At 39.7% G+C, this 23,717-nt stretch overlaps 2 protein-coding genes across 4 annotated transcripts in view; both read right to left on the bottom strand.

The window, feature by feature from the left end:
• Positions 1–371: 371 nt before the first annotated feature.
• On the bottom strand, positions 372–6,984 carry prdm14 (PR domain containing 14). Its single transcript, XM_037533797.1, has 10 exons — positions 6,903–6,984; positions 6,766–6,794; positions 5,671–6,268; positions 4,566–4,613; positions 4,319–4,479; positions 3,305–3,575; positions 2,698–2,900; positions 2,357–2,458; positions 900–1,119; positions 372–430 (listed from the first exon to the last, which is right to left on the bottom strand). The coding sequence occupies exons 1-10, from the start codon at positions 6,982–6,984 to the stop codon at positions 372–374; spliced, it is 1,773 nt and encodes a 590-aa protein (XP_037389694.1).
• A 4,464-nt stretch (positions 6,985–11,448) lies between these two features.
• ncoa2 (nuclear receptor coactivator 2) overlaps positions 11,449–23,717 on the bottom strand; it is a 111,769-nt gene continuing 99,500 nt past the window's right edge. For 2 of the 3 annotated variants that reach the window (XM_017696201.2, XM_017696202.2), the window contains 4 exons: positions 22,875–23,352; positions 18,734–18,911; positions 17,533–17,743; positions 11,449–13,980 (listed from right to left, as the gene is read on the bottom strand). In XM_017696201.2, the coding sequence (XP_017551690.1) occupies positions 13,969–13,980; positions 17,533–17,743; positions 18,734–18,911; positions 22,875–23,352 (879 nt within the window). In that variant the 3' untranslated portion in view covers positions 11,449–13,968. The remainder of the gene's footprint in view (positions 13,981–17,532; positions 17,744–18,733; positions 18,912–22,874; positions 23,353–23,717) is intronic. The other variant, XM_017696203.2, reaches the window with a different exon arrangement.

Consider the following 23,717-nt stretch of genomic DNA (forward strand, 5'->3'; position numbering starts at 1 on the left):
ATAAACACACGCACGCACACACGCACGCATGCACGCTCAAACATCTAAATAAATAATTACAATAAGTTACAGAAAATTGGTTTTTGTGAGCAACCAACATAATTAAAGACATCTAAATATGCAAATGTGCAAGATTGTAAATATAGGAATATCCTTACTGTCAGAACAAATGGTTACAAAAGACAGCTGGACATTTAAAATGATGTGGGGGAAAAAACAAAAAAGTGAAGACTTACATTTATTTGTTCCGACAGCAATAATATGTGAATATGCGAATGAGCTGCTGTTAAACAGGCAGACAGTGAGGAGAGAAACTGACCCATCATTAGTGAGATTTCACAGTCACTACACTCACTGGGTATGTGTTATGGTCAGTGTTTAAGGGCAAGTGTGTCTTCTGTTCCTGCTGGACTCTCCCACACTGACCACTCTGCACAACACAAAACATACCATAAATCAGATAAATCACAAAAACTGTATCGGGCAGAAAAAAACACAAAGCACAAAGAGACGAACAATAAACAACATACACAACAAAAACTATATAAACTAGTCATGTATGTATAACCACACACACACACACACACACACACACACATATATATATATATATATATGTGTGTGTGTGTGGTTATACATATATTAATATATATCTATCTTATTATTAATCCTGTTATAAACTCAACTGTGTTATTAACTGTGTTTTAAACCTTATATCATGTGTATGTGGTAGTAATGCTGTCTTATTGCTGTATCAGCCATGTTATTAACCAGGTTATTAATCTCTTATTAATCCTATAAAGATCCCTGTTCTTAATTCAATCATTATTGCTGCTTAATGCTGCTTTTTAACCCTATTATAAACCTGTTATGACCTGTATGTTTTATTTATGTCTTACTCTCATGGTTCTTCATGTGCTGCTGTAGCTCTTCTGCTCCAGGACACACACAGCCACACACGGCGCAGGAGAGTGGTTTGTCTTTGGCGTGTGTGCGGCGGACGTGGCTGTCATGTGCAGCATGTGAGGCGAAGGCTTTGCCGCAGTGACTGCACTTAAATGGCCGCTCGCCCGAGTGCTGCCGGATATGAGTGCGCAGGATACTGGACGCTGTGAATGCCTGAGAAAACAAAAACCATAACAACATTAGTCATATTTACACTCACCGGTCACTTTATTAGGCACACCTGTTCAGCTGCTTGTTAACACAAATAGCTAATCAGCCGATCACACGGCCGCAACTCAATGCATTTAGGCATGTAGAGGTGGTCAAGACAACTTGCTGAAGTGCAGACCGAGCATCAGAACGGGGAAGAAAGGTAATTTAAGTGACTTTGAATGTGACATGGTTGTTGGTGCTAGACGGGCTGGTCTGAGTATTTCAGAAACTGCTGATCTACTGGGATCTTCACGCACAACCATCTCTAGGGTTTACAGAGAATGGTCAGAAAAAGAGAAAATATCCAGTGAGCGGCAGTTGTGTGGATGAAAATGCCTTGTTGATGTGAGAGGTCAGAGGAGAATGGACAGACTGGTTCCAGATGACAGAAAGGCAACACTAACTCAAATAACCAACCAAAATCTCTGAGGAATGTTTCCAACACCTTGTTGAAAGTATGCCATGAAGAATTAAGGCAGTTCTGAAGGCAAAAGGGGGTCCAACCTTTTTCTAGCAAGGAAATACCTAATAAAGTGGCCGGTGAGTGTATGTCATTACACATAATTATGTATAATTACATTTTGTCTTTTTGCTGTGAAGTGGCTACAGATTACACTGCTCTAATTTATTTTAATAAAATGTAAAGTGTAAAGATTTACACATGAAACATATAAAAATGAGCTAAAGAGACTGTTAACTATAAGATTAAAGTCTTCACTCTCATGCAGTACTGTGCAAAAGTAAGAGATCACCTTTAATTGTTAAATTGCCAGTCCAAATGCCTAATAAGTACTAACTTTTAAAGTAATAACTTTTCCATTTTTAGGAGATGATTCCGAGCAGATTATATATAATGTAACCCACATGCACAAGGAAGGAGAAAGTCAAAGGAAACCAAGTGAAAAATGGGAGAACTGTGCGTCATTTTCTGTTCAGACACTGAAAAACATACTACACTGCTACAGACTAAAGTGTCTGATGGTTGAGTTTGAACTCCAGAGGAAACAGCAGAAAGTCACAGATTCTCTCTTTGTGAGCAGCACAAAGCTCCAGCGGCACTTTTGTTCCTCCACGGGCCATAAATTTAAGACGTAATCCCCCCCGAACAAAGGGGCTAGAGGGGCATCTGGCATTAATTAGCATGTAAGTGCAGTGTGATGAGCTTTAGAGTGTTAAGGAGTCAGAGCTCCTCCCTCACCTTACTGCAGTACACACACTTATATGGCCGCTCCCCCGAGTGGACGCGCATGTGTTTGTTCAGACTGGATGACTGAGAGAAACTTTTACCGCACACCGAGCACTGAGGACCAGAGAAAAAGACATCACCATCATCAACATCATCATCATTACTACTCTACAGTATAATAAATCAATATCTACCTACATTTAAATATCATTGATATGCTTTTTAACAAGATGCAATCTGTCTTCATTAAAAGAAGCATGTGACTTAATTTCCTAACATCAGCACCCAGGTTAAGGGGATTATAATGTATCATTATGTATTATAATGCTGATTTGACAGAGGTCAGTGTGTACCTTGTGTGGCCGGTGTTTCTCGTGGACATGGAGGATGTGAATTCGTAGGCGGTCTCTCTTTTCGAATGACCGGCTGCAGAGGTTGCAGGGGAAGCTGCGGTCACCGCGGTCCACGCAGCGTGTGTACTTTAGATGTTTATCTCTGTAATATCTGTAGGCAAATACCTTCCCACAGCGGTCACATCGGTAGCCCTCGGCTGAGTCTGTGATCAGCAATGAGAATGGTCATTTAAGCTTTAGGCTTGTCAGTTTACTTTGTCAATTTAGCTTTAGTTTGGGCAGTTTAGCTCAAGACTGGTCAGCTAGATTAGTTTTTTTTTTTTAATATAGTCAGCATAGCATCAAATAGGTCAGTTTAGCTTTAGATGGGTCAGTTTAGCTTTAGCTCAGTCTGTATAGCTGTACACTGGTCAGTTTAGTTTTAAACTGGTCAATTTAGTTTAGCTATAGATGGGTCAGTTTAGCTTTAGCTCAGTCTGTTTAGCTGTACACTGGTCAGTTTAGTTTTAAACTGGTCAATTTAGTTTAGCTTTAGATGGGCAGGTTTACAGCAGTCATTCAGCACAGACTGTTTAATTAATAAAAGCATTGTGTTTCACATCCTTACCCTCGGCTGGCATTATCACTTCAGCGTCCTCTCCGAACTCTTTTAGGGTCAGTGGAATGCCAAGGAACTGGATGTAAGCATCTCCGTACCAGACTAGCAGCTCCTGTCTGGGCAGCACCTCCCTGCAGGCCTCATAATAGATCTGACCTTTGACCTGCAGGGCCACCAGGTTCTGCTCCTCAGGGAACCGAGCACACTGGACCAGTCGCATCCAGTGACCGCGCGCTCCACGGCCATCCACAAAGTGACTCAGCCGGCCATGCTCGAAAATCTGAACACAAACATGTTTATACATGAACAAGTGAAAAACTGAATATAATCACAGTAAAAAAAAATCTTTTCATATCTAGCTGGACTTTTTTACTTAGATTTAAATCAGTGAATCATACGAATCAAATAAATCAATTTTAGAGGATCTTATTTTTTTTTACTGAGATTCCAGGATTAAATGTTAAAGCAATGAATAAGAATAGTAAATAATAAGACTGAGTGCTAATAATTTGTGGAATTGGACTAAATCAACTGATCACTGTGCTGTTACTGATCACTGTGCTTTTACAATAACATAACACATTACTTTTATAGCATGAATATAAACATGAATAAACATATAAACATGAATAAAATATAAACTACAGACCATTTATAGACATTTTAACAAATATAAAGTGTCCGTATCCAGCATTATTTACAAGCAAAATAAAGCAAAGCAAAAATCTAGTAGTTCAGTAAGATCATTTCACTTAAGAAAATGTCCACCACACAAATGAGCCCACCACACTGCAGCCTTGGGCTAGACTCCCAAGTCTACATTCACCTGCATTTGTAACATGAATAAAGTGTAAGCCAGCTGCATACATAGATATAAATATATAAATAGATTGAATAATCTTATAATATTTTTATAACAGCATTGAAACATTAGATATATTAAATACATTTAAGATAAGTTCATAATTTTACAGTATGTAAATAAAGTGAATAATAAATAAGGTAATAAAACATAGTGCGTACCTCCCACATGAGCGTGTTGTCATCGTGCGTTTTGATTTCACTGGTGTTGACCAGTTTCCCTTTGAAGGGTCCGAACCGCCGACCTTTAGGAACTGAACTTTTACCCACAAACACCCCCAAACAGGATGTGCTCCCACAGCTTGACTGCTGCACCAGCAAACCTGAACACAAAGACACGCATCAGCACTCAGCTCTTGTTATTATTATTATTATTATTATTATTATGAAGGAATCCTGAAATACAGACCTTCAGGAAGCTCCAGACCCTCAGTATCAACATCAGTGACATCACATACTGAAATAAAGAATTTAAAAATAATGTGGGAATGAATGAGATATGATGAAGCTGCATTAAGACGAATCCCTAAAATGCTCAAATCCTTACTATCATAATTCTATTAATACTCTCTATACTTACATTAAAAATGTGACTGAACTGATTCAAATCTGTACATAATTTGCATGTGAATAGAACATGCATCAAAAACTGTTACTGCCAGAAAGTAAGTAAACTGAAGGACAGTAGTTGCTGTGCTTTATTTCCGTAGGAACCAAGTCAATTCAATAAACTGTCAATTTAGTATTGGTGGTATAGGATTTATTTAAAAATGAGTTTAAAGCAGGGCTGCCTAGACCCAGAAGGATGCTTGTTTTGATCCCAATCACCCCAAGACATCCCCACTTCATTTTACTGACCGTTGAAGGGTTAAACTAAGCCAGTTTTGTTCCTCACTCTAATAACGTTTGTATTAGTGTAACACTGCTACATAACATTAGACGTCATAACAGATTGTTCAGTAAGAAGTGTTACATAACCATTACCAGTAATTATGACATTTGATATGTTTAATGCTATACCAGTTTATGTCACATGCTTAGTTTACTCTAATTAGCCATCATAACATCAAACATCACATCTGTCACAACAATTAATGCTAATGATAGCCTGACTGTTATATCACAACATATGACTGAACATGTCTGCTATAACATTTTTACAGCATGGTTATGATCATGTTATATAGCAGGGTTCAAGTAAAGTTACTTTAGTAACGTCAAGTAAAGTTATTTTAGTTACATAGCAATTACTGTATAAAAACGTTGTCAAAATAATAATCTATATGAGAAAGACAAGCACTGCAAAGGTTTTAGGCAAATGAGAAAATTATATTTTAAAAGCTGTTTATCTGATCAAAAAGTGTTTTTTTACTCTAAACACAAAATAATTTAAAACAAATATAAGCAAAACAAAGCAGTGTAATGTCACTGAATCACTCATAAGAGTGAGAAACACAGACATTTAAGAGGATGTATAAAAGCAGGTGTTTATGATGCTGAAGGTGCTGGGTTACCTGAGTTGGGCAGAGTCAGGGTGGAGATTCTTTTATTTTGGTGCTTGGAATAGCCATACAGCACGGTGAAAAGGTCCTCCTGGGTGAAGCTGTAGGTATGTGAAGGTTCTGGAGTATGTTTAGCTGGAGAAGATGAGGTCGAGGAGGAGGAAGAAGATTTCTCTTCAGCCGGACTGCTGAAAGGCCAGGTGGGGTCAGGTACGCTTTGTAATGACTCGTCAGGCTGAGTCTGGACTGTCTGTCTAAAGTACGGCAGGCCGGACAGGCCGAAGGCTGGCTCCTGGACGGCTGCACGTGAGGAGTTCTGGTTGAAGAAAGGCGGTACTCCACTGAAGGGGAAAGGCATCAGCGGAGGGGCATCTGAGAGCAGCCGGCCGAGCGGGTGGAGAGGGGGATGTAGGGGAGCATGGGGGTTCTTCAGGAGGCTCATGTAGTTTGGACCAGGCAGAGGGCAGTAAGAGGCAGAACCCGCTTTAAAAATCCCGCGGTCCCTCTCCATCGGGTCAGAACTGCACATGGACAGCAGCATACCAGCAGGCATGGAGGAGGAACCCAACAGGAACAGAGAACTAAAAGAGATTGGAGAACACTCTGGACTCTGTGAGGAAAATAAAAATAAAGGTTAAGACTCCAGATTTTTGTTAGAGCAGCTGTGATGGAGCACAAATGATCAATACAAACACACACACAGACACACACACACACACACACACACACACACACACACACACACACACACACACACACACACACACACACAGCATATAAAATGTCTATTATATAAATATATTCTATGATAGAATATAATAATTTATAGAAACTGAGAAACTTTAGAAAAGCATCTCTGGTATTCACTGGAGCAAATTAAGAGCTACTGGATGTGAGTGAAGAACCTGTTAAAGGTGTAAAGAACCTCCACACAATTTTCCTACAGTCTAGATCCATTTAGCAATCTTTATTTTTCTTTCTTAAAATGAATCTATCTCTCTCTCTCTCTCTCTCTCTCTCTCTGCTGTGAAATGGTAAAAAATAAAAACTATTTCAAACCCACCGCAGGTCAGTTTTCCCGCTCTGTTGATGAATTAAGTGACCTACATTTATATAAACCCACAGCGCGTGACCGCCTGAACAGTAAACAAAAAACAAGAGCTGATTTTTTTTTTCTCTTTCTCCGCGTGATGAGCTCGCGCGGCGGGCTGGTCACTGTCAGCGCTGAGACCCTCAGATCAGACCTGAGTCCAGATGAACGCTTTTAAACTTCAGCTCCGCACTGCTGGCTGTTTCGGGTGCCGTGTGTCCGTTATATCCCGCCATGTCCGCGCGCGGCTGCTTTTCGAAGTGTGAATAAATGAACGCCCCCTGAACAGAGACCTCACTTCAGCACATCTCAAACTCGACGGCTGTTTATTCCCTGAATTCGCCGCGGCGGGACGTCAGCTTCAGCGCTTTAAGCGGCGAGTGACAGGCAGAGCGCGCGCAGGACGGCGGGGTGTCACCGGTTATTAAAGGTCATTAAAGTCCATTCATCTGATCGGAGGATCTCAGCGCCGAGAGTGACCAGCACGGCGCGCGACCTCCGCATCACGCACAATGTAGTTTTTCTTAAAGTCTCCTAAAGTTCTGAGACCCAATCCTCCGGACCAGCGCGGAACCGCTGTCTCTCTCTCTCTCTCTCTCTCTCTCTCCCGCGGCTCGGACCCGCTGTCCGCGCTTCTGTCTGCATTTCTGTGCAGCTGTATAATTTTACAGCAGCGGTGTTTATGGAGATCTGAGGGTCAGCTGGTCACTCTAAAGGTCATCATTAACGAAGCAGAACACAATCTTCAGCCTTTCCTGACCAACACACTCCATAAACCACAGAACACACACAGCCTAATTTTAATTCTATACATATTCTGCCTGAATTCGTGTCAAGTTCGTCACGCCTCCCACACTAAATTCATCATCCGGGTTTCACATTCGGTTCACTTTAAATCACACAAGTTTAATTTTAAATCTTTTTTTGTTTCTTTTTTAAAGTTTTTTTTGGATTTGCTTCCTTTCGAATTGAAGAAGAGTGAATAATATACAGTAAAAAGCGAATAATCGATCAGGTCCTCTTTACAGAGCCTTAAAAACCTCTTCTACATTCGGGTATTTGCGTTTAGACTTCATTTAGTGCAATCAAGCCCAAACTTCAGAATTAACATTGCAGATCACACAGAAACACGGATGCTGTTTCTAATATATTTGCATATTTAAAGATTTTAGCAAGAATGAAATCTCATCAATACAATAACCGTCAGTTTATCTCCTTTCAACATAAACCATCTCTCTTATTTTTGTTACTGGACAGTTGACGCACAGGATTCAGTCAAATCACTTAAGCCCAACAGAGAGGAACTGAACGCCTGTATTTACTGTACAATTAAAGAAATGAATAATAAAAAACACAGTTCAACATCCAGTTAACTAGACCGGCTTAAATACCGCATACATCAAAAAATGAGAACGAAACAAAACATTTACCTCGATTTAAAATGAAAGAGCGCGCAGAACTCCGCTGTTTACAGTAAATCCGCACATCATCACGCATCTGTAGCGCTTTAAACGGCCCAAATCACACGCGAACGCAGAGAACCCTGTTCCGTACACGCTCAGTGTAAAGGGTTCTAGGCTTGTAGTGCTATCACAAAGGTTCTTCAAAAACATCAAGAGCAGATCCACGAAACGACAGAACTATTCAAAAGTGTTCGTCATGCTGTGCAGAACCAGTGCCTTTAGAACCCGCGGTGAACCATTTTTGGGTGCTCATGACGTCATGCCACACTTTACACGTCTGTAAATGTTCTTTAGCCAAAGCTCTAAATAACAGCCCGTTTACCTCCGTTTAGAAACCGCTGCTTTACTGCACTGTTTATGTAGAAATGATGACTACAGTAAAGCAGAAGCAGCGGCTGTTATAACACATTAATAACGCACGTGATTAAAGAGCGGAATCATTTCCAGTTTTAAGACGCGAGTCTCCGTTCTCTGAGAATTTAGAGAGGAGTGTTTAAACTCACCGGAGAGAATCGGCAGCTCCTCACACACACACTCACACACACACACATCTACTGAGTCCGGAGAGCGCGCGAGAGAGTGTGTGCTGGACTGTGAGAGGGCGGGGCTAACGCAGTCTGAGCTCCTATTGGCTCATCAGCACGTGCTCCACCATCAACACCACCACCATCACAAATCAAACCAATACACTCCTCAGTTTTCACCTGAATAAGTGAGAAGTGTAACTGAAATAAAAGCACGTGCCGGATTTCAGCAGGTTCACCCAAATAAAGCTCCGCGACCAGAACGCTGCGTGTAATAAACCCAGGAATTAAATGCAGTCATGATTGTAAGACGGTGAGCAATTTATTAAACTAGTTCATTTAAAACCTTTTTTCTATTTGAATTTTATTTTGTGAATATTCCTAGAACATATTTAGTGATTCTGTTGCTTTAAAAAATCTAAATAATAATTAGATATATTAATAAATAATATATATAAATATAATAAACCTGCTACATATTTCGTTTCGTGGAAAATAACGAACACATACATCTACATATAAAAAGTTCTGTTTGTTCGTTTCAGTTATTTCGTTCTTTCCACAAAACAATAGTTAAACCTAAAAACAGATTAAAGCAGTTTTTTCACAGAAGAAACTACTAAAAACTGAATTGAAACTAATAAAACTAATAATACTACCACTACTACTAATAATACTACCACTACTACTAATAATAATAACACTACTACTACTACTACTACTACTACTAATATTACGCGCTCTCTCAGTCTCACCGTCATTAAACATCGGTTAAAAATGATAAAGAATCGTTAAGACCACCGCTACAATAACAGTAATTACATATAATTATTCTCATTCTCAAAAATTTGGTTAGGTAAGAAATTATTTGAGATAAACTAAATTCCAAAACGAACAAACAGCGCTATAACCATTTACTGAGCCATTTAAAGTTCGTAAAATAAAGGTTTATGAAAATAGAAAATAAAGCGAAATATTAAACAAATGTATAAACCGCTGGGGCAGTTATTTTATAAATCAGATTTTCACAAATGATTCATTTATAACACAGTAGTAGAACAATAACATTAACTCTAATAAAACCTGGTGGAAGTATTAATGTACAGAACAAAGCGCGCACACAGCGCAGCCGCCGGGTCTGCGCTACACCTCATTATTCCCGCTGCCGCCTCCGTCACGGCCGCTAGCGCTCTGCTCTCTGGGTGTCTGGCAGGAGGCGTGAAGGCGAGAAACTGCATAACTGCACAACGATACACACACGTGTCCGCGCGCACTCACACTTACACATACACACACAGTGTCCGCGCGTGCACGCACACTCTCTCACACACACAGTGTCCGCGCGCACTCGCACACTCTCACACACAGTGTCCGCGCGCACTCACTCTTACACATAGTGTCCGCGCGCATTCACTCTTACACACACACACACACACACTCACTCACACCGTCTGTGTCCGCGCGCGCTCACACTGTCTCACTCACACAGTATCTGCGCGCACTCACACTGTCTCACTCAGTGTCCGCGCGCACTCGCACTGTCTCAGTGTCTGCGCGTACTCGCACTGTCTCACACACAGTGTCCGCGCGTGCACGCACTCTCACTCAGTGTCCGCGCGCACTCACTCTTACACATACACAGTGTTCGCGCGCGCTCACAGTCTCACACACAGTGTCCGCGCGCCCTCACACTGTCTCACACTCACAGTGTCCGCGCGCCCTCACACTGTCTCACACTCAGTGTCCGCGCGCCCTCACACTGTCTCACTGTGTCCGCGCGCGCTCACACTGTCTCACACTCAGTGTCCGCGCGCGCTCACACGGTCTCACACTCAGTGTCCGCGCGCGCTCACACACACACACACACACACACACACACACACACACACACACACACACACACACACACACACACACAGTTGCAGGTGAACAGATGATATTTAATGTGAACACAACTGGAAAAATAATATTAATAATAGTAATAGTAATAATAATAATACATCTCAAAGCGCAACACTGTAAGCTTCCTCCAGAAAATTCATATAAATTACAATATTGCTTCAGTTTCATCATCAATTAATACAATAAACACCTGTACAGACCAGAGAGAGAGAGCGAGAGAGAGCGAGAGCGAGCGAGCGCAATATAAAGAGAGAGAGGGAGAGAGGAATGTAAGCGATACAGAGGAGAGAAATGAAAGCAAGAGAAAGAGACGAGATACATAAAGAGATACAGAGAGAAATGAGATGCAGAGAGAGGGGAGAGAAATAAAATACAGAGAACAAAAAAAGGAGAGAGAGAGAGAGAGAGAGAGAGAGAGAGAGAGAGAGAGAGAGAGAGAGAGAGAGAGAGAGAGAGAGAGAGAGAGAGAGAGAGAGAGAGAGAGGAAAGTCGCGGTGATGAAACTCGTTCATTTCTGTGATTCACTTTACAAATATAATACAGACGTTTTGTAGCTCATATACAGGACATTAGAACATTAGAACAGATCTAAGGCAGTTTGCTAAAATTCAGCATTTCAGGTTCTTGCATTTTTAGCTCTACGAAATCGGCAGACTACAAAAAGACAAAAGACAATCCTCAGAAAAAAAATTCTAAATTTTAGGTAAACTCAAACCCATTCTGTTCATAAACTGAATCAGAGCCACTGTAATTCACTATCATTAATCCTGATAAAAACTCTTTAAAAACAAAAACAAAAAACCCACACACCTTCACTTCATGGCTTATTTATTTAAAAACTGTGACAATCTTTGGGTTTTTGCCAAGGGTCCTGATGCACACTCACGTCTCCTGACCAGCCCTTGGACTGGACACTGCTGCAAGAGGTTTGCGGCTAAAAGAAGTGACATTTTGAAAATAAATAATTATCAAATAATCTGCCTGTGTAAACGCTCTGGAAGAGCCACTGCAGCTTCACAGACAGAAAATGATCAGAGTTTCTAATCGTTCAAGCCAAACAGTGAATGTTCAGCGAATAAGTGGTGATGAATGAAGGTCGGAGCCCAAAAAAATCCACCCCAATTCAATCAGAATAATGGATTATAATAATTTACATAGTTTTAACAGTAAAAGCTGGAGATGAGTCCATTCAGATTGAGATTATAGCACAGCTAGTTTATTACACTTAAAACTTAAAAAGCTATTTACACAAGAGCTTTATAACATGCAGAACTGTTAATGCACCTCACAAGCAACAGAATTTATGAACAGCACAAGAGACACACAAGGTTTTATGGACTTAATATCATGGGATTCACACTTAAACCAAAATGACGACATCTACTCCATTTATAAACCATTGTTATTTAGACTTCTGCTCTTATTACATCATTACTTAGTACGAATGATGCTTCATAACAGTGTTATAAATGGTACAAATGTGCCTCTGTGTCATATATAAGGGTCTTTATGTCAGCATATCCTGTCACCTTGCAATTACAAGCATAAGCTGTTCATATTCACTTTTTAATGTTATTCAATGCTTATGCATGTGTTATAAAGTACTCTGTGTAAATAGCCTGCAAATAAAGTGTTACTGAAATTACCAACATGATATTCTTACTGAAAACCTTCTAGAAGCCCAATGCTGCCCCCTGTCAGCAGGAAAAAACAGTTTTTCATTTCAGCCTGGCCCAAACAGTTCAATCAATCAATACATCAATAGACGATCAATGATCTGTGTGAGAAATACAGTTTGAGAGATAAAATCTGTAGTGATGGAGATAAACCAAATAAAATCAGAAAAACAGCCGTCCAAACCTCCAAACTCCACCCGTCGCTGAGGAACGTACTGATTTGGACATCATGTTTTTATTTATTGCCCCCCCCCAAAAAATATAAACCATAATTAAAAAACTCTGTCTTTAATACTGGGTTTGAAATCTAGAGGGAAAAATCTGCATCCGGAGAAAGCAAACTGTACAAAAATTACAAAACAAACAGAAAAGCAACATTATCAAGTTATTAATAGTTATTGCTTGTCTTTTCTAAACACCGCATCGGGTTCTGGATGTCACCGAAGCAGCCGGCATCAAAACACTCAGATTTATGGCTGTCGGGTTCGAGTTTTAAAGGCTTAGAAGCGTTTAGCTGAACATTTACACGCTTTAGTACCAGAAAAAAAAAAATCACTCAAAATTTAACAAAATTCACACCATTCTCGTTCAAGAAGCTGGAGGGGAAAATCAAAAATAAATATCATACGAAACATCGTTTTCTTTTTTTTGTTATTGGTATGTACAATCTATTTGCTAAGCACAAGAGAAAAAAAACCTAAAAATCATTTCAGAATCTGAAACTACAGGACCAAAAACAGAAGAAAAGAACAAAATAAAACCCAAATCAGTGATACAGTCGAACGCAGTCACTCCGAACTCACGTCACCTCAGAGTGATTACTTTCTCATCGCTACCTCAATAGAGACAAAAAATAAACTATACATAAGAATAAAATTTTCATATAGCACACAATAAATCTCTGATCTAAATTAAGTCTAAATTTTACAAACCGTTTATCTGTCCTCAGAAGCCATTTCATTTTTTTGTTTGGTTTTTTTTTTTATTCTTTATCTTTATTTTCATCCCGAAAATAAAACAAAAAGATAAAAAAAAAAAAAAAAAAGGCAAAATGGCTAAACGTCGAGTGTCGTCTTCCTTCGCCTGTTTTGGAACGTCAGAAAGTGGACAGAGAAGAGAGGAGAGTCCAGGAACAGAGGAGGAGTCTGTGTGGCTTTTAAGTCCAGAGAGATAAAGAGAGAGATATATAGAGAGAGATAGAGAGAGACAGAGAGAAATAAAGAGAGACAGAAGGAGAGAGATGGGAATACATTCATGGGATCGGATCCCGATTCCACCATTTCAGTTCTGTGTTGGGGGAGATCTAAGTCACACTACGGTGAATGCGATACAGACTGATGGGGGAGTTCAGCGCACATCTGTGAGAGAATCAGGGGTCCGTGGCTTTGAGCAGGGAGGGAATGGGAGGGATGTTGGGGCACTCAAGGTCCTAAAGATCAGTGTGTAAAGCCCCTCTCAGAGCTAAAGCCCTCCCCCTTCCCCCAACTGTTCCTGTTTGTCCTGTGTTCTCCAGCAGGGGGCAGCAGAGCGTTTCCGGTGCCGGAGGGTCCCCTACAGGAGCATCTGAGAGGGCTGGGCAGGTTCGGCCCCTGTGGGTCAGACTGCTGCTGGAAATCGCTCGATCGCTGCAGGCCAAGTCAACGTCCACTTGTGAGTCAACAGTACTTCTGCAGACACACACAGTGAGGTGCTGTTAGTCTGGTTCAAACGTAATACTTTAAGCACAGATGGCAACACCTAAATCCTTAGCAAACTGCTAACTAAATGGCTGTCCATTATCACTTCATTAAAGAACCCATATATTACAGTCTTAATATATAATATATATTAGTCTTTATTCATCTCTATAATTACCATTTTTCATCTTCTCTTAACCTCTTAGAATTAAACAGGCTGGTTCTTTTAATGTGCCTTTAAGACTAAAATATGTAAATGAGCTCTGTTTTAATTTAAAGTACAGTCCAGGCTTAAACATTCCTTAAAGTCTGACATTCAGTCATTTAGCAGACATTCTTATGCTACATTTACATGTTGAAATTAAAAGAAAGAAGAAGAAAAAAAAAAAAAAAAAAAAAAAAAAAAAAAACACGGTTCTGTGCAGCAGCATACAGCCATGAAAATGAAAAAAATGAAAAATGAAAAGAGACTAGAGCTGCACCACATCAACTAGTCAAACAAACAAATAAAAATGTAGAGTTTGAGGAGAATGAACTCAGTACTAATTCAGAGGTGAGGTGCAGATGACTGAAGAGATAGGACATTAACGTGAAATTTTAAGGAGTGCGATATGTTGAATCCAAGTCCTGCATAAAGAGGCAAGTCTTCAGAATGTAGTAGGTGATGTCAGGGGGATGATTGTACACAAAAGACCACTCAAGTAATGAGACTGAGCCTTATGAGCAAGTTCACATTTTAAAGGTGGTCATGTCCACAGCCCATAAGTGGAAGGTCTAAGTTAGCATACAGGTGTGTAGCTCTGTGTGTAGTAACAGGCAGAGCTAGACCGTTACAGGCTGAACGGGCACAGCAAAAACCCTATAGGCCGACTAACTGGATATACATATGTTGGTTTTTGTGACATCACAAAACAAAACAAAACAAAACAAACAAACAAAAAAAAACACAACAAAAAAAAACAAAACAAAAAATACAATGAATTCAAAACAGTTTAGTTCCTATTTATGAACTGCATGTACTGGAGAGTGGACAGTCCTGCAAACAATGTTTACATAGTTAATCATACTCTTTTAGAAAAAAGACATGATACAGACCCTTTAAGCAGTAACCAGGGTAAATTAAGCCTGTGATTTTGTGCACATTTATTACTGATAAAGACATGCAGCCAGTGGTTTACTACGGCAATCTGAAGATGAGATGCAATCTAACAGGTCAGCTACTGATCAATAAGCACAGTTCATAAACAAACAAAAGTTATACCACAGAAAACAATTTTTATTTTTTTTATTAACTACACGTCTTTACTTTAGAACACTGGGCCAATGTTTGCTAATTAGTGATTTATATCTGAGGTACTCCTAAGAATAAAGATAAGTACATTACAGCTGCAATGCTCAAGTAACCCTAGTTATTGTTTAAAACAGTAGCAATGAGAAGCCTGTTACTGGCTTGGTCAGTGTCAGTGTGGGCTTTATAAGAGCATTATATTATTACCAATTAAATCAATCAATTAAATGACTTGTTCATTAATATCGATTTATAAAATACTTTGAGATGTTTTAGTTGCAGAAGGCATTTCTGTGGCCCAACCTAATGGCTCACTTTTTCCTTTCTGGATCAGGCTTTAATCTCCAAGGAACTAAAGTGCATCTGACCATCTCACAGGGATGATAAATTACATTTGGTATGTTTTGAATGCCAGTATTATAACACACTTATGTATATATTTAAGCATCTAACTGCTTTCTATTAATGAATGGATAGATTCTGTGATTCTAATTCAACAATATCTGTTTAATTTATTGATGATGACGTCAACCTTTTCATAAAATGAGCGGGATGAGAAGATTAACTGCTCACTATTCAGCTCTAGAGCTCTGACTCACAGTGCCATTAAGGCCAATGCAGAGTTTAAAACGTACAGAAATACGTCATCAGATGTAAAGTACGACTTAAAAGCACTCTGAGTTCAATGTAAACCCACCCGCAGTTAATTAAGTGGTGTAATGCCGAACTTCAGCCACCAAAAGACAATCAATCGCAACGGTAATAATTCCTTAAAACTACTCTAATGGCATGATGCTGAATTATTAAGAGCTGCTGGAGTTGCTATAAACTCTGAGAGAGAATAAATCAGAGCACAGCTAACACAGCTGGAGACATTTAAACACCAAACACACACAATTCAGCCAGCAGCTCCGTTAAATATTCATACTGTTGAACAAAGCTTAAAAGCTCCTTTAAGACAACAAACATTTCAAAAGTTCACTGCGTTAGACAGACCAGAATGCAGCACTGAATAAAACTTACTAATGAGATTAATCAGACTGAACTGTGTTCTGATGCTGCATTTATCAGGTACAGATCGGCAATATTTACCTTTGATTCTAAAACATATTCCAGAGTGATGTCTTTTATTCCAAATCTGATCTGAGGCTGATTGAATTTTTGTAGGAAACCATGAAGAAGCAGCTTTGTCTTTTATGGCACATGCTCAGCTTAGATGCTTCATCTGCCAATTTAGTAATTGACCCTTTACAAGCGGTCTTTGTTTATTGAAACACCACAATTATAATGCCAATGTACATCTATTGTCTCTAGAATAAGTGTGTCTTTATGTCTTGTGATATTCTAGAGCAATAACTCAAGAGGGTGGGTAACACACCAGGTGTCTTAAAGCTTTTATGCTGATAATGCATTCTAATATAATTGATGTGTTTGGTCATGTCGCGTATTTTATAATGTTTCAAAGGTTGACTTCAAAACTACTCATTTCAAAATACAGTGTTACTGTGATATAGGTTTCTAAATATACCATTGATATCCTCACTACTTAAAGAACACCGATCCTGTTTAACTGTATTTTTATGCAATTATTCAGATGGCAAAAGTGTGACATTATTTTATTCGCTCTGTTTTATTTTTGCAAACATTCACAGGAGACATGAACTCTAGCATTGGATTTTTAGGTTTGATGTAAAAAAAATTGTAAACATTTCACTTTTTCATTCATGCTGTGCTCAGTTTGTAACAGCCTTCAGACTCAAAACCAAAGGCTCTTTTCTATCTCCATCAGTCTGTCTGCACAAACCACTAATTACAGTGAATTATTAATGAGCTGGTTTTATAGAAAACTGACCAATCAAGGGCCCAGACACTTAGTAAAGGAAAACATTCAATAAATCTGAGGACACCTCGGTACAGAGTTTAAAAGTGCTTTGTTGGTGATGAGGTATCAGGGTGTGAGGTCATGACTTTCCCCCAGGCTTTAGTCCAAACCAAATTTTTAGCACTGTGATACTGTTTAGCCTTGTAGCCTCAGCACTTTAAACAGGGAAACTAAACAGCAAAAAAAACAGCCTGTCAAGAACCCACTTATTCACATAATGTATATTCAACTACCTACAGCAGTTAAGCTCCACATTCTAGCTGACTTTCTTGCTCAAAAGGAGTCTTTTTTGTTTCTACATGTCTTTTCCATGTAAATTGAACAGTCAGTTTTAGCCTGGCATATGTGCTCTGAGAGTTAGAGTGATACTGACCTGTTCTGGCCCCATGTTGGCCATGCTGCCTGCGGGCCCTGAGCTCATCTGGCTGCCCATCTGACTCATACTGCTCATGCTGTTTGAGTTGGGGGCCATGTTGTTCATGCTGCTGGAGTTGGGAGCCATGGAGACGTTCAGGTTCATCCCGCTGCCGTTGTAGCCGTTAGACTGCTGAGCAAACTGCGGTGGAGACTGCTGCGGGAACATGCTGAGGACAGCAAGAGAACAAAACGCACACATTAAATAAAAGCATATTGTGGTGCTTTTCCTGTGAACAACACACCTGATCATTGATGAGCCCTTCCTGAGTTAGAGTGGAGTTTTTGGGGACGTCAGTGTGATGCGTGCAGCACCGCTCACATTAGATGCTCCTCATCAGCACTTTTTTTGGGTGATTGAGTGAGTTGAACTGGTGATCAGCCATAAACTATTTTTGCTATTTTAATGTACAAATATTTAAATGAATAACATGATTAAAATATATGACATTCCAGAAAAAAAAAAAGAAAAAAAAATGGAATTGTTTTGAATAATATGGACACATGAGAGCTCTGAAGGTGCTCTAATACCACACATGAAACAAAATAGAGGATACACTCAGTCTTTGGTGCTGCGTTTACATGTTTGCATTGAAAAAATTCAGTTCCATGTATTGTCAGTGTCATGTGAGCCATGGCAGCCTAAAGCTGTTCTCATTGGTCAATGGATACGGTTTAGACATGACGAGCTGTGCAAGACAGCAGCATCTTTCTAAACAGCACCTTTAAAAAATAAAAACTTATCTCTCGTCAATGAGCAGCTGAACATAATGTGACATTCCGGACCAAAATGCTTTGTTTTAACCTTCTTTTTTAGTGTATGTGTTTAATATTATGATGACCAAATGTGATTGATCGAATTGATGATCTGCCTAACAGTTATTTCTATATGTCATGAAATCACTTTATTCTTCATTATGTGAACAGTATTATACACTCAGAGCTAACAGCCTTTACCATCAGACTGATAAAATATTTTGCATGGAACAGCAAAGTTTCATAAAAGCGTTAGTAGTATCAACTGTGTGAATGGTAAATTTCTGAATTGTTGTAATTAGTGAACTTAACAGATCCTATCAAATGCTTGCTCCAGCCCTAGATTTTAGTAAACAAATGTAAGGTAAAATAGCAGCAGCTGCTAACGTGCAGCGTCTTTGTACCTGTTGGTGTTCATGTTGCCCTGCGTCCAGCCGTTCATATCTGGGGATGACTGAAAGGTGGCATTGCCTGGGGCCTGCTGCATCATGGGACTTTGGGCGTGGCCCATTCTGGGGGACATGAGGGGGCTCTGGGGGGTCGCAGCACCTCCGAAACCTCCATCAGGCTGCTGACTCATTCCTGATACACAAACCCACAGAACAGACATTACACCTGTTCCTCTGTGCATTATGCTTGCTATACAATGGATTTTGAAGGGGAATTGCACCAAATTTTCAAAATTCCTGCAAAATTAAGCAGTGGAAAAAAAATTAAGCAGTGGAAAAAAAATTTTTGGGGGGGGGGGGGGGGGGTATTTTTCAAAACAAATGCTTTAAACCTTCTCAAAACCGCAAAATTTTCAGACATCAGGTGGGATGGTAATTATTTCATGTACTATCTTTCTGTGAGGGAGCTTTGAAAGATGGACAGGTGGTTCCTTTCACCACTGTGAACAATTCTAACTTGTTAGGTTTCTCTGAAATGGAGCATTGCACATTACAGGTGCACTAAGAGACATACATAATATAATGAAATATATATATATATATATATATATATAAAATAATTTTTTGGTTAAAAATTACCAGTAGCACTAATGAGTCAGATGTTCTGTCATAACCTGCATGCAGTTACACAGGTCCAAATCCCCATATCTTACATACTGCAACTTTAATAATGCAGGAATTAAAAAAAAAAAAAAAGAAAAAAAAAAGGTGGAATTCCCCTTTAAATGTTATTCTACTAGTTTTTGAAGCTCTGAGCAAACTACAGTGTGTCTGACGGATTGAATTATAAATCTTAATCCCATCATTTGCTGGATATTGCTGCTTTCAAACAAAAGTTATGATGAATTATAACATTTATTTAAAAAGTTTATTATTATTGTTCTTGAACTAGGCTCACTGGTCACCTCGCCACTTGGCTGGTTTAGATCTCACAGACTGATCAGTGTAGAATTTCTTGTAAACTGACAGGACGACCACACCAAAAATAATCTAGTTAACCACAAACATACAATCACATACACAGTGCACAATTAAAATGACTAGTTTTAATTACCCAATTATACTTAGACTAATTTTATATTTAGAATGGATTCACTAGGAAGATTCCACGTCCCATCATGGAGCCGCATAATCACAGCTGAAGCACAGGAGTTACTGAAAGAATACAGAAGAGTTAAGAAGGAGGACATGATACACGACAGAGGTTAGCATGCAGGTTAGCGTTAGTGGCTCAGGCAGGGGTGATCAGGGGGCAGGGCAGCAGAGGGGGCTCTTATGATTGGTTCAGCCTATACTCAACACCATCAGCCAGGCAGCAGCTCACGAACACTGACACAGCAACACACAGCGGACATGAACACAGACTGAGCGCACAAGCTTTTAGCTTTAATAGGTTTATTAGTCCTGTATTATTTACTTTTTTTCTAAACTGTACTGGTTACCTTTTATACTTATTTGGTCTTTTGATTTCCTCCTTAGATTTAGCAGAACCTAATTTGCAAATTTAAACACTTACTAAGAGGGAATCAAAAGACCAGATAAGACCCCAGGGTAATGAATAAAGCTTGCAAGAAACAAAGTTCTGTTTTTATGATGTTTGCCCCATGTCTAACCATCTCACATGGAGAATGACACCACTAAGAATACTGAGAATACTGGAAATTACATTTATTATCCTTTTTTAACTTTCCTTTATTTTCATTTACTACGTTGTTTTAATCTGCATGTACAGTACTTTTTTTCAACATGATTGAAAAAGGTGTTAAATAAATAATTATTATTACTACTACCAAACTAAATGCAAACCTCCATCACTTGAGTCTGTAAGATCTGTAAGAGCAAAAGTGAATCTCTGGGTGCCAGACATTTTTTTTATTTACACCATCTACATGCATTCTGTAATAATTATTAGTCAAAGCAATAGCTATTATAACTATTACAAGTCTGCCTTCCCTTCATTTGGTACAGGTATTTAAGGCACTGTTGCCCTCTAGTGGGCAAAAAATGCTTCAACACCTCTAAAGGAAGAACTCTACATTAAAAATGTTTAAAGATATTCCAGCTATGCTACCTAAATGAATTCTTTAAAACTAACACTTTAGTTTCTGACTCTCATACACTTCTTTGTAGTTGCTTTTTTTCCCCACATTTTTTCATCGTTAGTACACCCATTTAATTCACATAAAATGTTTTAATTTTATCTAGTCAGTCACAAATCTTGTTTTAAAGGCTAAAAACAATAACCAGGCCCCAAAAGGTTAAACAGAAATACGGCGCGCTTATTAAGGCAAAGACCACTTTAAAGATCTAAATCCATAACTAAAACTGACTGTGAACCTAAACACTTATAAGAAAGCTGACTGATTCTGAGACAGATCTGAGTATTTATGAACTAGAAAACCACCTAAAAGTGGCATTTTAGTTTGAACAGATGGAAGGTAAAATCTCTACTTCTCTCCCAGTATTGATTACACCACGCTAACCAGCAGCGGCTATCATTAATTACCAGACCATTGTTTGTTCACTGGGGGTATGATCACTCTGATTAGTCAGTAGTGCTGTAGGCAGGTGAGTGTGTGTTAGTGTGAGAATGTTAAACAGTTTCACTTCATTTTAAATGATGCGTACGTGTGCATAAGTTGGCTACACTGTGTGTCCTGCAAATGGTGGTTGTGCATCTCCTCAAAATTCATTATTACACTTCTTTAACGCTGGTCCAGTGCGACAACAGAGATCTACACATTTCATGCTCTTCTGTATCTCTGTGTAATTTGTTAGCCCTTCTTTTGCCCTGTACATCAGTGGTTTAGAACCTGGAGCACTACTGTTTTTAAATACCTCAGTGTCACTGCTGGACTGAGAACAGAGTGGACAGTGTTTAAAAACTCCAGCAGCACTACTGTGCCTGATACACTAATACCAGCAAATGGAACATGTGAGTAGCCACACAAGTGAAAGATCACCAAATCCAATGCCAAGTGTGGGCTAGAGGCATATAAAGCCCCCCAAGCATCAGGCTATGGAGCAGTGGAACTGTGTTCTCTGTAATGATGGAGCTCCATCCACTACCTTTGGGATGAGCTGTGATCCAGAACAGATCATCCAACAATAGCTGACCAATAGTGTAAAGCGTTCTCAGAATAGTAGAAGTCGTTCCTACAGTAAAGGGGGTAAAGCGTCCCTCCAAGACCCCTCATTTAAAAAAAAAAACTGCTGGTGTCAAAATAGGATTATTGCTGCATGTAAGCTAACACTGCTGCACACTAAACTGACATCATACGACTGACCTCACCAAAATGCCCCACACAACCAGCAAGCTGTGTCTAGCGCAGTAGCTTTGGCGGTTGTAGGCTGCAGTTTGAGCAGTCTGGCTTACTTTCATATGATGTCATTTCAGCTCTCAGCTTGCGTGTAGCATTTAAGTAGCAATGTTACCATTTCAGCTCTGTAATGACCTTGTAATTCTGAGGATCCAGTGAGACTGTGGGATGCCTCAACCCCATCCTGGTAAATTAAACGAGTTCACTGATATTACCACGTAGGGTTTAATATTTAAATGTCTATAAAACTCCACAATTTACTTTACATAGCCCAATGCAGAGATTAATCGCAATATATTTTAATAACTGCACTTATCAAATTGCCTGAAATCGTGTTGACTGTAATGTGTGCTCAATCAGGAACAGAATGAGTCTAGTGTAAGCTCTCTTTCCTTGGAGACATGGCTCTGAGGGACCCAGCAAAATGCCTTAAAACTTGACCACATAATTTTTGGAGTCATCTAACAAAACACACAGTTCAGTCATTTTCTTTAAGTGTTGCAATTTCCATGATATGCCCAGAAAAGCACAACACCCATCAACAACACCTCCTGTAGTAGTTACCTGCTTTTAGAAACTGACCAAAGTGTCTTAACAATTTTAGGCTACATTTCAGCTAAATTCCATCTAATATTCTCCCTGTCAAACAAAACTAAAACTTTTGAGTGAAAGTAGCACATGTACGCTGTATTTAAAATGAAGTAACTCATTAGCCTATGGTTGTGCGTGTGGATCAGCACGAACACACAGACAGAGAGAGGTCAGGCAGTGAATACCTGGACTGGGAAACTGAAAGGCACTGTGCTGCATTTGGGGGCTCATAACAGGCCCAAACTGTCCACCCACGCTGCCCAGAATCCCCTGGTTAGCGAGAGTCATCTGGGAGCCATGCAGGGGGGCGTGGGGCAGGAGCTGGGGGACGGGCAGGTTGGGGGACGCAGGGGAGAAGGGGCTGGTAGAGGGCGGAGGAGAGGCCAGGCCGGTACCGTAGCTGGGCGTGTAGGGGAACTGTTGGCCACTGGACTGTGGGATCCGGGGGTTACTTAGCGCCCCGGGTAGACCCGCGGCGCCGGCTGGCAGGTTGGGAGGCATGTTGAGGCCAGGGGTACGCATTGCCATGCTACGCTGCTGCTGTGGATGCTGCGGATGCTGCTGCTGATGCTGCAGACGCTGTTGGTCCAGCTGCCGTTGACGCAGATGATTACTGAGCAGCTCCCGCTGCCGCTGAGCCAACATCTGAGCGTTTATGGTCCCCTGAGAGAGGACAAGACAAACAAGTATGTAAATGAGGACAGAAATGCATATTCATTACACACAATATAATGTATAATAATAAACAATAACAACAATAATAATAATAAAAATTATAATGATAACTACCAGCTAAGTTTATTAATTAAGTTATGTGCTGATGTTTACTTTATGGCATCACTCATGGCTATTAACACAAGTTAAAAACCTCCTATTTAAAGCTTTTTTTTTTTTTGAAGAGAAATACATAGTGAAAATCTCATTAAAGGACCCATCATTGTAAACTGTTTTGCAGCTATATGTAGGTGTGCTGGTTTTTGTGACATCACAAACAATTCAGAATGTACTGTATTCTGTATGTTTCTGTG

This window comes from Pygocentrus nattereri, chromosome 24, assembly GCF_015220715.1.
Source record: "Pygocentrus nattereri isolate fPygNat1 chromosome 24, fPygNat1.pri, whole genome shotgun sequence".
NCBI classification, from domain to species: domain Eukaryota; kingdom Metazoa; phylum Chordata; class Actinopteri; order Characiformes; family Serrasalmidae; genus Pygocentrus; species Pygocentrus nattereri.